The sequence below is a fragment of the Xiphophorus maculatus genome, chromosome 14 (assembly GCF_002775205.1).
Source record: "Xiphophorus maculatus strain JP 163 A chromosome 14, X_maculatus-5.0-male, whole genome shotgun sequence".
In the NCBI taxonomy this organism is placed as follows: Eukaryota; Metazoa; Chordata; class Actinopteri; order Cyprinodontiformes; family Poeciliidae; genus Xiphophorus; species Xiphophorus maculatus.
The window spans coordinates 2,837,993-2,851,610 of record NC_036456.1 but is presented as its reverse complement, the minus strand read 5'-3'; the positions used below and the strand labels follow the sequence as shown (position 1 = coordinate 2,851,610).

At 41.4% G+C, this 13,618-nt stretch overlaps 1 protein-coding gene across 3 annotated transcripts in view; it reads left to right on the top strand.

The window, feature by feature from the left end:
* kirrel1 (kirre like nephrin family adhesion molecule 1) overlaps nt 1-13,618 on the top strand; it is a 46,086-nt gene that overhangs the window by 25,110 nt on the left and 7,358 nt on the right. For all 3 annotated transcript variants that reach the window (XM_023346282.1, XM_023346283.1, XM_014469133.2), the window contains exons 3-10: nt 6,284-6,433; nt 6,515-6,672; nt 7,332-7,482; nt 8,146-8,251; nt 9,303-9,451; nt 9,532-9,659; nt 11,171-11,297; nt 12,019-12,119. In XM_023346282.1, the coding sequence (XP_023202050.1) occupies nt 6,284-6,433; nt 6,515-6,672; nt 7,332-7,482; nt 8,146-8,251; nt 9,303-9,451; nt 9,532-9,659; nt 11,171-11,297; nt 12,019-12,119 (1,070 nt within the window). The remainder of the gene's footprint in view (nt 1-6,283; nt 6,434-6,514; nt 6,673-7,331; nt 7,483-8,145; nt 8,252-9,302; nt 9,452-9,531; nt 9,660-11,170; nt 11,298-12,018; nt 12,120-13,618) is intronic.

Sequence of the window (13,618 nt, the reverse complement as noted above, 5' to 3'; positions counted from 1 at the left end):
TGTTCTCTGAGATTGTCCTTCTCAGCTCTCAGATTTTTATTGAGGTTTTGCTCGTGCCTGATTTTCTTTTCATAGAACAACTGCATGTCTGGCTGCAGGTTCCCCACACCTGCAGCTTCATATTTTGATTTAAGCTCCTCGTAGTGGGTCTTCACTTGTTCCAGCTCTTGTTGAAGAGCGTCATTTTTTTCTTTTTCTGCCCAGATTTGTGACATAAAGGCCTCCTGGCTGGCAAGGTGAGCTGCCTTCGATTCCTCCAGGTCCCGCTGCAGCTGCATTTTCTGCTTGTGTTTTATGTCACCGTGCACCTGGGCAGCAATAACAGCAGCTGAATTGGAAAACACTTCTGCTGGCGGTAATTTTTTCTTCATTTCCTTCAGTCTTATCTGCCTTTGCAGTTCGGCTTTTGTATTGTCCAGTTCTCTTTGGACGTAGGCGACCTTTTGGTTCTCCTCGAACCATCTTGCTCTCTCCATTTCCAAAAGAGAGCCAAGTCTCTGGAGCTCTCTCTGAAACTTAATGGGAAGCTGGTGTTGTCCAGCTCTCCACTCCCACAGCTGGGGTCTCATCCTGTACTGTGGCCTTTCATGTGACATGTTTGGACAAAGCAATACTTGTTCAAAACAGTCTTGAAAAACTATCTCACCGTTTGACTCTGAAAGCGCTTTGCGTACGTCTTCCTTCATCATTGGAACGATGATGCGAGTGTTTAAGAAATCTACCACACTCACCAACCAACCTCCTCCCCTTTCATCCAACATTCAAGTTAAAATCAGCAGCCAATCAGGTTGGACAAAATTTTCTTGTTCTGTGCCATTTTCTAGTTGTTAAATATTGCATAAAATGACCAGATAAAAGATGTACAACAACGCCAGTTAAAACTTTGAGCTATTTGCAAAAAGACTGAACTCTGCAACATTAAAACATGGATAGAACTCCAACTATGTCAATCATAACTCTTCTTCTCTCCAATATTTGTGTGAGTTTCTGCTGGTGCAGCTCCGTGTTGCCTTCAGGAGAATGGGACATCAAAGTATCATCCATAAAATTTCACCCACATGGCATTTACTGTGCAAACCAGAGCTTTCACTGGAAAAACAAAAGTTCCAGATCCTGTTAATGCCATAAATATATGGAACAGAAACATGGATTATATCTTTATATAGATCTATTGATTTATAGATGAATAGTTTTACTGGACAGAAATGACAGAACAAAGCTGGTTCTTAGTCAAATCCTAATGAGTCAGATTGAAAGTGTCCTGGAGTCACTGAACAGCCTCATGACATTAACGCTGACATGAAAAATAATATTGAAGAAATAAATATATAAAATAAAATCTAATTAAAAACATAAATAAGTGATAGGTTCCTTACTGTTATTGTCTGTAAAATATATTTCTTCTTAGTGTTAGCTGTGGTCCCAACAAACCCATGGCACTTTAACAATATTATTTTCCCTTTCATCTGAAAACAATGACTGTTTATTCTTGCCATACAGTCCTCTGTGTTAATTATTGTTCAAAAGGTCTTGCCATACAGGTTTATTCCTCTGTATTTACTTTAGTTTCTTAGTTCATTCTTGCATTTTGTTCTTCATTCATTTCCATTTAGTTTTCTTTGATTAGTATTATCCTCTCTTGGTTTATTGTTGTCTTCTTTAGTTTCTTTCCTGTTGCTGGTTTTATTTTATCGTTTGTATTGACGCTCACCACCAGTAATCTTTACTCATCATGTCATTCACCTGTCTGTGCCGCCTAATTATTAGGTTATGTAAGGTTTTTCCATGAATATTAATATCTCCTTGTGAAAAATCTGAAGTTTTATATCTTTCTTCACTCTTACTTACTTTGTATACCTTGAAATCCCAAAGGAGGGAAAACTAGCTTCATTTTGTGAAACGGTTCTTTGCCAAAACTAAAGAAATGCAAGAGATTATGAACTAACTTTAATTAACTGATGTTTCCCTCAGTTCTTTTTTATGAGAGATCTCCTCGGTTCAATTTTCAAATATGAAGCTGAAATCTAATTTTGTACAAATACAAGATCACTAATGTTTAAAATATAATACCTTCAGTTACAAAGTGCAGTTTTCAACTTTGGTTAGCTCATCAAGTGGAACAGCTGAAATCTTTTTACTTTGGGCTTTTTTACAATCCAAGTCTTCAAGGTTGCCTATAAGTGTGTCCTCCAATCACAGCGCCTAGTCATGTTCAAACCACAAACATCTGGGTTTTATAAGGGATTTATTTACAGATGAAAATCTAATACCCTCCTTTACTCTGGTACTCCAGAGTAAAATGCAGTGGGAACAAATACTGTCAGAAGTCATCTTACAAATAAATGATTGTAAATCCAGGTGTCCTGTGAGGTTTTCTTTTGTAGGTTAGCTCATCTTTGAAAAATGGAACGAATATGACACAGCTGCAAGCCGACCAAAGCATGGGCGTCTACCTAAACTTGGTCATCCAGTAGATTCTTGATCAAAGAAACAGACCAGATGGCTACTGTAACTCTGTCGAAGCCGCAGAGACACGCAGCTCAAGTGAAATAATCTGTTAACAGAACAATTATTAGGCATATGCTCCATAATTTGGTCTTTAAGGAAGAGCAGCAAGAAAAAGCCAATATTGAAAGTATGGCATAAATTCTCCCGATTGTAGTTTGCTTCAAATCACATGGGCACACAGGAAATGTTGAAGAAAATGGCCAGGAGGCTATTCAAACTGAATCATTTGAGTCTCTTGCTGAAACTAAAGGTCCTCACATACTTCACTCCTCAGAGGTCTGTGCGAATTTTAGGTGAACTCAAAGCAGACACCCGCCATACACATCCGTGCTTTGGAAAATTCTTACAACCTCATACGCGCTATAGCACAGAAAACTGTTTGCCACCAGGTTGTCTGACCTCCACCAGTAGGCAAGGAGCGGTGAAATGTCATGCCCAAGAACACAAAGACAAAGTGGGAGTTCGAAAGACGAACCCACTGGTTACAGGACAAACTTCTACCTTCTTAGCCACTATTCAGGGTTCAGCCCAAACAGTCTAGTAAGTATTGTGTTCGACACAAGCAACAATATTTTCTGTCCCCTAATCAATGGATAATGTTAGCTGTACCCTAACTAAACCATTGTTTTATGTACTTAGAGGGCCCTAGAATGGTGAATGGTACAGTTGAAACAGAAAATAGTGTCCTTAACCGCATCGGTACAATGCTGTATCGCTCAATGGAAACAAGGTATAACTGACAATCTGGTAAAAGGTTCTCCATCCAAGCTGACTGTGGTTCAATTATTTTGCAAAGAAGGATGTCTAAAACTTTCAGTTATTCTGTTCAAAGCTAGTAGAGACACACCCCTAAGGACTACTATTGGTGATGAAGACGGTTATAGTAGTGACTCAAAGATGTGCTACATCTTTTATACAGTAAAGAAAGGAAATAGTATCTATTCCATTTCAAAACAATGAAGCCGGTGGAGCGTTAAGGATCTGAGTTGTTTTATGATAGATCAGTTATTGTAGCATCTTCAACATGATGTTGTTACCGGTGTTAAACATGTGAAGCATTGGAAGCACTGCCAGATATAAGAGAGGCCACATTAACGTTAGGTTAGGATAGTGTGACACTTCTTTTTTTTTCTCCCACAGCAGATGATACCCCCTGTCACATCCTATTGTTCCAAAATGTGCACATCCTTAGCTGGATGCTAAATTTACCCAGCCTCAGCGTTAATGTTGGATGGGAATTTTCTCCGCTGCCTCCGGCGCCGTTCTCAGTCCGTCAGCTCGGCTGAGCAGCATCACGCTGTCATCGCCTCTGTCAAAGCAGGTCGCCTCCGCTGCCGCTGCCCACCGAGGGGGAGCTGGCTAATAACCGGCTAATGTCCGGTATGCGTTCAGGGCGGCATATGTCGGCTAACTCATGGAACACCGCAGCTGTTTCTCTCTCTCCGGTGATTTTCCACTTTGATTTCTGTAGGACTTGGACCAAACTCCAGCAGAGTGATTCATCTGAGTTACAACACTGGTTCCAACTGAGAGAGGAGGGGGCTGGTGGAGTTGCGCAGTTACAGATCAAAACATGTGGCCAGATGTGTAACTGATTATCCCACTGTTAGTGATATGCGGTTGCTGTGTGTTTGTTGGTGTTGTCTCCATATTTGCTGCAGTTTTTCCTTCTCCACATCACCTCACAGCAGTGGAAACACCGCAAGGCGACTATTTGGGACTTTCTCCTCTAACTGTCAGGCTATTCCTGTGTGACCTCCTCCTCTCAGATCCCTTGTTCCTCTCTGTCCCCGCTGCTCTCCTTCACTCATCTGCCTTTGTTGCGCTGAGCCCTCTCTGATTCTTCTTTTAACTCGTCCGTCCCATCACTCATCAGCCTCGCTCCTAATTCCTGCCCTCCTCCTCCTTCTCTCTGTTGCCATCACTTCGTCGCGCCATTAATGTAACGGCTGAAGGCTTCGAGGCAGAGCTTTGCGGAAACATGTGAACGAACACATGCCCTCTGTCCTTTCCACACGTTCCTACGCATGAGACACCCTGCATGCAAATGTGTGCAGGAGAAAGGTGGCCAGAGTCGAGGAGAAGGGAGGTCAGGCAGGCGAAACTACAACAGCGGGCTTCGTGCTGCGATGCAAACAAATACATCCTGCACCATGGCCTGAAGTCGATTTAGGTCCTCTAAAACGCTCCTGTCATCATGCATTCAGCCCCCCACCCGTTCTACTCGTGTGATGCCAGAGGAGTGCAGGGTCGCCACCTAATGGCGAGAATGCACACCGTCTGCACAGCTGGAGCTGGGTTGGGGGAAGGGAAGATCTGGATAGGTTTCTGTCTGAGTGAAACTCTGGTGGCCTTTAGGCTGAGGATACAAAAGACTGATTTTTATCAAAAAAAAAAATTTTCTTTTAAATTTATTTAACCTTTATTTAATCAAGGTAAGTTCCTTGAGAACAAATTCTCATTTTTAACAACCTGTTAAGAAAACACTGAAACATCGTTTGATAGAAAATTGTACAGCAGAATAAAAATAAAGATTAGTGCTGTCAATCAATTAACAAATTAAATCAGATTATCAATCTGCCTAACTGTAAGTTTGAAATCTAAATATCGCCCATATCAGAAACTGCCACTAAATGCACATTTTCAAAACTAGCTTATGAAAATGTTTTATTGCCTCAAACCAAGCATGTCTCAAGATTCTTAGTTTTTAAAGTTTTTATTTGGAGGAAGTCTCGTTGTTTTAAACGTTAATTTAGAAATGTCCCTCTCCATTCATTTCCTATGGAACTTGTGCGATGAGGCGACATTCATCCACCCAACCGACTGGAATAAGTCATGTATGGGAAATTTTGAGCTCAGAGACGTAAATGGGAACAAACGGGCTAGCGACACAACACACAAACGTTTAAAAAAGTGGCTGCGGTGACAAAACATATTGCAGAGTGATTGATGACATCTAAGTTATGGAGTTTTAGATACAGATTTGTAGATGATGTCATCATAATAAGGGATATAGAGGACTTGGTCATTTTGACCAAACTCTGCTTTGCAGAATGAGTTACAGGTAATTTGTTGTGATATAGAAAACCAAGTCTTTATTTGACATTGGGAAGTAATTTATTTATATGACTGTCAAATGGAGAGTGCTTATACGTAGGTATTTATATGATGTGATGAGCTGAAGTAGTAAACCTCATCTCATGGGGTCACATGTATTTTGTCAAGCCATGACAGTCTGGAGATGCACCAACGCACTTTTTTCTCTTCTGATACGAATATCTGAGGTTTGTTATTGTCCGATACAGAAAAACAGCTGAATTTACTTTAAATGTTTGTTTTTTTAATATAAGCAGAGACAAAAATGTACTAAATTATCAAATAAATAAAAATTTATTTGATAACCCTGCACCAGTACAACACACTTTAATACACCAATAGCTTCACAAGCTTCACCAGACATGTAAAAAGAACAACTTCAATTTGTTCTTTTTTGGCTGTTATACTTGGCTGTTATGAGTATAACAAAATGAAGATGTTGATTTTAATTTTTTTCAATAGTGGGACCAATACAGATATTTATATTGGATCAGTGCATCTCCACTCATTACCATAGGAGCCTTGGGGATGAAACCCATTGTTGGTTTGATATAGTCACTTCATTAAGAAGGCAAATTAGACTGGATATAAACTGGATATAACATTAACTTCTGTATTTTCTTCCTACAAGTTGTCTCTCGTTAAAGTCTTGGTGCCTGTGTGTTTGCGTGTGCTACAGCTTGGCCCCGGTACCGCGTGCTACGGGTCCAGGAGCTGGGTCAGTACAACCTGGAGATCCTGTCGGCCGACCTGTCCGACGACGCCCTGTACGAGTGCCAGGCCCCCGATGCCGCTCTGAGGTCCAGAAGGGCCAAACTCACCGTCCTGAGTGCGTCTCCGCTTCTGGCGTCTTCTGGAGACGACGTTCCACACGTGGTTTGCGTTTCTAACGACTTTCTGTCTGTTTCAGTCCCTCCAGATGACCCAGTGATTGACGGAGGACCAGAGGTGCTGCTGAATGCGGGGGAGTCCTACAACCTTACGTGCGTGTCTCGCGGAGCTAAACCGCCTTCGATGGTTGAGTGGATGAAAGACGGGCTGCCGATAGAGGGCGCTGTCAGTACCACTGTGAGTTTCACCACGCTCTTCAAGAGTTCATTCACATCAGCCCTGTTTAGTCCACTTTAGTTGATCTGTAGTTTGTTTGCCTGGAAAGTCTGGTTTGTTTGGGGGAGGTGTGAATACGCAATCAAACCAATGTGCACTCTGGTCCACCTGAAAATCTAGATCTTGGTTTGGCTGAAGTGACCTCTGGCACGGTTTGAATGCATACGTGAATAGTAAGTACATCGGAGATCACTCCAAAAGAAGAAGCCAATTATTCTGGGTAAATACAGCCAAAACAAAAGCAAGAGTCTAGTCCTAGCGGGAGAAATGGCTCGTGACCTTTTACAATGGACAAGAGAAATCCTGCAACCACTAAAATCTCCACTCCTTTTTTGTTTGTTTTGAGAAGAAGGAAGGTGTGCTCAGTGTCTTCTTTGTGGGGTTTTTTGCCATTTGCCTGGGACCTTAAAGGTGTTTTCCCATCTGATAGTCTTGTGTTCTCTTTCACTCTGCACTATGTCAAGCAAACCAAACTCTTTGAGTAACCTGTTCCCCTCCTCACCTGTGGCAGGGCTGCACCAAGAACCACTGAAAGAAACAAGACAAAACCCTCTGAACAAGGGACTCAAGAATGTGGTCAAGCATTTTCTAGGTGTTTTCACTGGGTGTCTGCTCTCCAGGAGGTGCTTTCAGACAGGAAGAGGGTGACCACGCGGAGCTACCTTCCCGTCCACCCCATAGACACCGACACTGGGAGGAACTACAGCTGTGTGTCCACCAACCAGGCTGCTCCCTCTGGCAAGAGCACAACCGTCACCCTTAATGTTCACCGTAAGTCCTGCTGATGTCACCACCAGGCATCAAATTGAAATCCAATCCAAAAGTATTCATACTTCTTGAATTTTCTCACATCTTCACACATCATAGTCACTAACTTCACTACTTTGACTGAAGACTGTTTCTGTGTGACATCATCACTGCTAACCCACCTTGTTTACTTTTACTTTTCCAGCTTAAATCTCTGCCTGGATGTATTGTTGGAAATCATCTGGGATTTGGGGTTGTAGCTTTTAAGATGCTATGTAATCAGCCAATCCCAGTTGTAAAGACTACTCCTTGTTGCCATGGTGACACATCATAATTACTGTCTGAAATTTGGGAAAAAAATACGAGCAAAAATTCTTCCTTCTGCATCCAACAGCAGAGGTCACAATTGTCCAAATGTGTAATGCCTCAACTAAACATTATGAAAAATCCAGAATTAGAACAAATTAAGACTAACTAGTCCAAAATGCTGCCACCATGGCAACCAGACCAAGCAGAATGGGTCAAGCAACATAGCGTTAAGTAGAGTGTGTAACATCTGCCACCAGATGAAGGGCTTTAAGGATGTTAGTAACTAATGCATGAAAAAGCATCTTGCATCAGATAATCCTCTGAACTGCCATGCAGCTGTAGACTCCATGTTTCAAGAGTCTCTGTTCTTCGTTCCAGATCCACCAACTGTGACCCTGTCCATCGAACCGCGCTCTGTCCTAGAAGGGGACCGAGTCACCTTCACCTGCCAGGCTCACGCCAACCCTCCTATTATGGGCTACAGGTCTGCTTCAGCCTCTTTCCTTTGCAACACATCTGATGCACCTGAGCCCATAATTATTCATACACATGGAAGATTTCCATTTAAACCTACGTTGTTTGAATCAAGGAGTTGGTTTCTGATGTCAGCAATTAACTTTTTGGCATCACGACAATCGAACTCTGCCTGTAACCGCTGAGAAGCTTTTTTACCTTCTGAAACCTTTACCTTTTACCTGAACAAGAACGTCATTTAAAAGAAAAATGCAACAGTTGAAACCAGAAGTTTACATACACTGAGACAGCTTTTTTTTCTCACCGTCTGAATTTCAATCTGACCGAGCTTCTCTTGTTTCAGGTCAGTTGGAATTACCAGAATTATTTCTGCTTGCTAAATTCTACAACAATGAGAGAAATAATATGTTAGGTCTATTTATAAATGTTTTCTAAAAGAGAAGCTAAGTAATGAGTGGAAAACCCAGAAATTTCTTATAACTTAACTAACACACTTATGCTAATTAGATACCTGTGAATGTCTTGTAAGGCTGTGAGAAGCTTCTGGAAGGAAACCCAATACGTTTGATCCAAGTCATTCAACTCAAAGACAATGCTACTAAATACTCAGGAAATGTATGCAAACTTCTGGTGTTGAAGACATTAATAAATAAATCTGACTTATTATTGTATCATCTAGCAAGTATAAATAATTTTTGATAAGTTTTGTCTGGTGTAATTTCAGACAATGAGAAAAGAAGGCGTGTGTGTCTTTTTATCCTGTTTATGTAAACTTCTGGTTTCAACTGTACTATAGTGACCAACTGCTGGACAGATGAAATCAGTGAAAATGGACAGAGATTCCTCTGTATGTAATATGCAGGAATAAAATTAAAGGATATTTTTCACTGGAAAATTATCAAAATTCTGCTTTTGAAATGAAGATAAAATATCTCAGGGAATCAGTGAACTGGAATTATGTTGTTTTTGTTTGTTTAGAAAATTTGTGAGTTTTTTTTGGAAACGCTGCCTGTAAACTGTTATCTTGATGTCAAACCAGTGTGTGTTTGCGTGAACGGCAGGTGGGCTAAAGGCGGCGTGGTGCTGCAGGGCGCCAGAGAGAGCGTGTTCACCACCAAGGCCGACCACTCCTTCTTCACCGAGCCCGTCTCCTGCTTGGTCTTCAACGCGGTGGGGAAGACCAACGTCAGCATCCTGGTGGACGTTCACTGTGAGTCACGGCGCACTCACCTCACCGTGACGGCTGCTGGAGCTCACAGACATAACAATTGTCCCCATTTCTTCCTCCAGTCGGCCCCATCCTGCTGGTGGAGCCGCAGCCCAAAACAGTCGACGTGGACTCTGATGTCACCCTCAACTGCAAATGGGCCGGAAACCCTCCACTCACCCTCACCTGGTTCAAGAAAGGATCCAACATGGTAAAAACTAAACTCAAGCTTTTTGAGTTCTTAGTCTGCCCCTGACAAACACATTAATATTCACAATGTGTACTTGGAATAACCAGGTTTTCTGGTTCTCAAGTTCCTTTAAAAAAAAAATCTTGTTTTTTAAAAAAGAAAACATTTCAAATGATTGACTGCCAATTTGATTTCATTGATTTTAGACCTACATACATACATACCTACATTCTGCAGATGCTTTTCAAGGCTTACAAGCATCCAACATGGATTATTATTATTATTATTATTATTGTAGCATCTAGCAAGTATAAATCATTTTTGATTTTTGTCTGGTTTAATTTCAGACAATTAGAAAAGAAGGTGTGTGTGTCTTTTTATTCAGTTTATGTAAACGTCTGGTTTCAACTGTACTATAGTGACCAACTGCTGGACAGATGAAATCAGTGAAAATGGACTGAGATTCATTTTCTCTGTCCAGGAAAAATTTCTGACCATTTTTCCTCTAAATGGTCAGAAAATAAAACTGGCCAAACAGTTTCATTTTAGTTCTATCCCCAACAATGAAGGTCTGTGTCCCTCTGGACGTCTGCAAACTGCAGTTTGGCTCTTTATGTTTCTATTGGAGTAATGGCTTCTTCCTCACTGAGCGGCCTTTCAGCTCAGAACACATTTCACTCAGGATAATGACTCTGTCTTATCAACTCTAGCAGCGTCTTTGGCTTTTGTTCTGTGGTTTATTTGCACATTTTGGACCAGAACCAGTTCACCTCTGGAACAGAACCCGTTTCCTTTCTCAGCAGTGTGATGGTTGGACGTCCCCATCATGTCTGTATTCGCATATAAATGTTTGTACAGATGAACGAGGCACCTCCAAGAATCTGGGGACGGTAAACTTTTGATTTTGAAGACATGGACAAATAAATCTCTCGCCTGTTCTTTTTTGTTATTATTGTGGCATTTAGCAAACAGAAATAATTTAGGTAATTTTGATCATTCTAACTAAAGCAAAATAAGGTTTTTTGTGGGGGGAAAAAAATGGTGGATGTGTAATTTTATTCCACGTATAACATACATCATATAGTTTTATGTCGGTTTATTTGATTGAAGCATTTACTGAACAATTTAGGCTGGAGTTAAGATGCTTTCATCTTCTGGTTTTAATTGGACCTGCATCCAGGACCAGAACTGGATAAAAGCCAGAAATCCCTCCTCACATCAGAGCCACTAAATATGTCCCGACTCGGCTCGCGCCCACGCCTGTATAATCAGGTGTTTCTCTCTCTGGGTGGTTTCCTATGTAATCATCATTTTCCTCGCTTCATTTTCTGATGGATGTGGTTGCTAGGCAACTATAAAACCCTTGCGATGGGTTAAGAACGGCAGCGGGTGTTTACATTGTCAGTCAGATTGGGTCAGAGTAGTAGATCACGGCGACTCTTTTAAGTGAGTAAAGCATGCGGAGAGCGCGGTGTGGACTGTTTCCTTCACTCTGCTGTTCGCTCTGTTTACATTTGTTGCCTCCCCCACAGGTTCTGAGCAACAGCAACCAACTGTATCTGAAGTCAGTGACCCAGGCGGACGCGGGGCAGTACGTGTGCAAAGCCATCGTTCCGCGGATCGGCGTAGGAGAGACCGAGGTCACGCTCACAGTCAACGGTCAGAATAAAACTTTTTAGTTCACACCTTAAGGCTGCAGTATGCAACCTTTATTTAACCAAATATGTAAAACATATATGTAAAACAATATTTGAAAATATCATCATATTGTAACCGTTTGGTGTATGAGACAGATAATCTGTGAAAAAAAAGAATCAAACTCCTGTGCCTTCTTCCAGTGCTAACTATAAAGAGCCAATCAGAGCCAGGAGGCGGGTCTTAGTGGGTAGGGTTAGGTTACACGTTTTTCCTCAGCATGTACATGAGGCTGTCAATCTCCCTCATGTACATGCTGCTAGCTCTATTAGGTTACAACTTCTTCACGACAGTAGAACCTGTCATGAATGCTAACAGGCTAGTTAGCATAGTCACCATGATGGTAGACAAACAGTTTTACCGGGACGGTAAGTTGCTTCTACGCCATTAGCACACTTAGTAGCGCATACATGAAGTTGATTGACAGCGCTGTCTGGTTGTTTTCTTCAGACAGCAATAGTAGTTCAGGTAGGAGATGGAGGAGATCTGATTATCTGTCTCACAACACACTGTCACGACATGGTGACAGTTCTAACAAATATTTAAAAAACATATTTTTTATAAAAATTACATACTGCGGCTTTAAAAGCGGACATTTTTCCAGTTACTGGAGAGTAAAAACAGTAAAAATAAGATGGAATCACCCCCTGAACTTGATGAGTCTGTGGTCTGTGTGTGTTCACAGGTCCACCCATCATCTCCAGTGAGCCTGTGCAGTACGCTGTGAGGGGGGAGAGAGGAGGCGTGAAATGCTACATAGCCAGTACACCCCCGCCAGATAAGATCGTAAGTAAAAAGCACCTAGTAGAATTGTTTACATCATTTCAACCTTTCCACATTGCATACAGGCCTAAACAAAGTAGTTCATTATTATGTGAAAGGGACCTGATACATAACCTACCTATTGAGATTCTGAGTTGGACTTAGACTGAGGCTTTGATCTTAACCTCAACTCTTTCTTCCATCATTGTCCTTCATTGAGCTTCATTCATCTTTCCTAACCAGCTTCCCTGTCTGTGCTGAGGAAGAGCATCCCCACAGCATGATGCTAGCAGCATCGTGTTCCACCATGGGGGTGGGGTGCTGAGGGTGCAGCGTTAGCTTTCTGACACACATAGCGTTTTGTATGTAGGCCAGGAAAGACAAATTTGGCCTCATCTGACCAGATGACCTTCTTTCACATGTCTGCTGTGTCTCCTACGTGACTTTGGCTATAAACAGGCTTTTTATGGCTTTCTTCAGAAGTGGGCACACTTCTCCTGACACTCTAATTGCAGAACTAATTTTTTGTTTAGCACTTTAATGCTTTTGCTAACTTGTGAAAGAGTTTAGAGCGTTTAGCTTCCCTGAGGTCAGTTTTTCCATATGAATTCTACATCGCTAGTTTATTTGTCGCTACGTTAAAGTTTTGTAAACTTTCAGTCAAATAAAGTTTGACATTTGTATTGAAGTTTTGGTTAAGAATTCATCATGTAGTTAGACGTTTATATTGATGCTCTTATTCTAAAGTGGGTGAAAACTGTTTAAGCAGCAGTTCTGTTCCCTTTCTCGATGTTTTTACCCCAATAACTTTATTTCAAACAAGAATTATACAGAAACAAAATAAATCAGCTCCATGGTGGATTATATCTGCAGATATATGAAGGGAAGGCATAATTTAAAATGAAATTAGTGCCTTAGTTCTTTAGCATTAGCTTCTGCTAAATATTTGTGTTGATGTGATGCTTTTGCGTTGGATTCTTAGTTAGTTAGTTAGTTAGTTAGTTAGTTAGTTAGTTAGTTAGTTAGTTAGTTAGTTAGTTAGTTAGTTAGTTAGTTAGTTAGTTAGTTAGTTAGTTAGTTAGTTGTGTGCTGCTTTGTTTTGGTCTGTCCCATAAACTCAATAAATGACCCTGAACTTTCTCTTTGTAAGGTGACTCCGTGTGAAAGGGTTCAAGACTTTTGCAAAACACTTTAGCAAACAGTATGGAGCACCTTCAGTGGAAACTTTCAAATCTCAGCGACGCATCAATTATTGAGCCGGGAACAACGACAGACAAGGAAAGGCTTTGGCCACAAAGAGCACATGGTTGTAGCTTTTAGGCTCACAGCAGTTGGGATTAGACTGCTTCCTGTCCCTTCCTAAATGACTCGCTCCCTGCTCGCTGGCTGCTGTTAGACACTGTCTCTGTTTTTTTTTTTCTCTCCTCTTTCCTGAGTGGTGACTCAGCCTGGAACCCTCTCTCAGAGCGTCCCTCCATCCCAGCACACAAACAAAGCAACTCTAAGTCAGTCCGCTTTTAGCT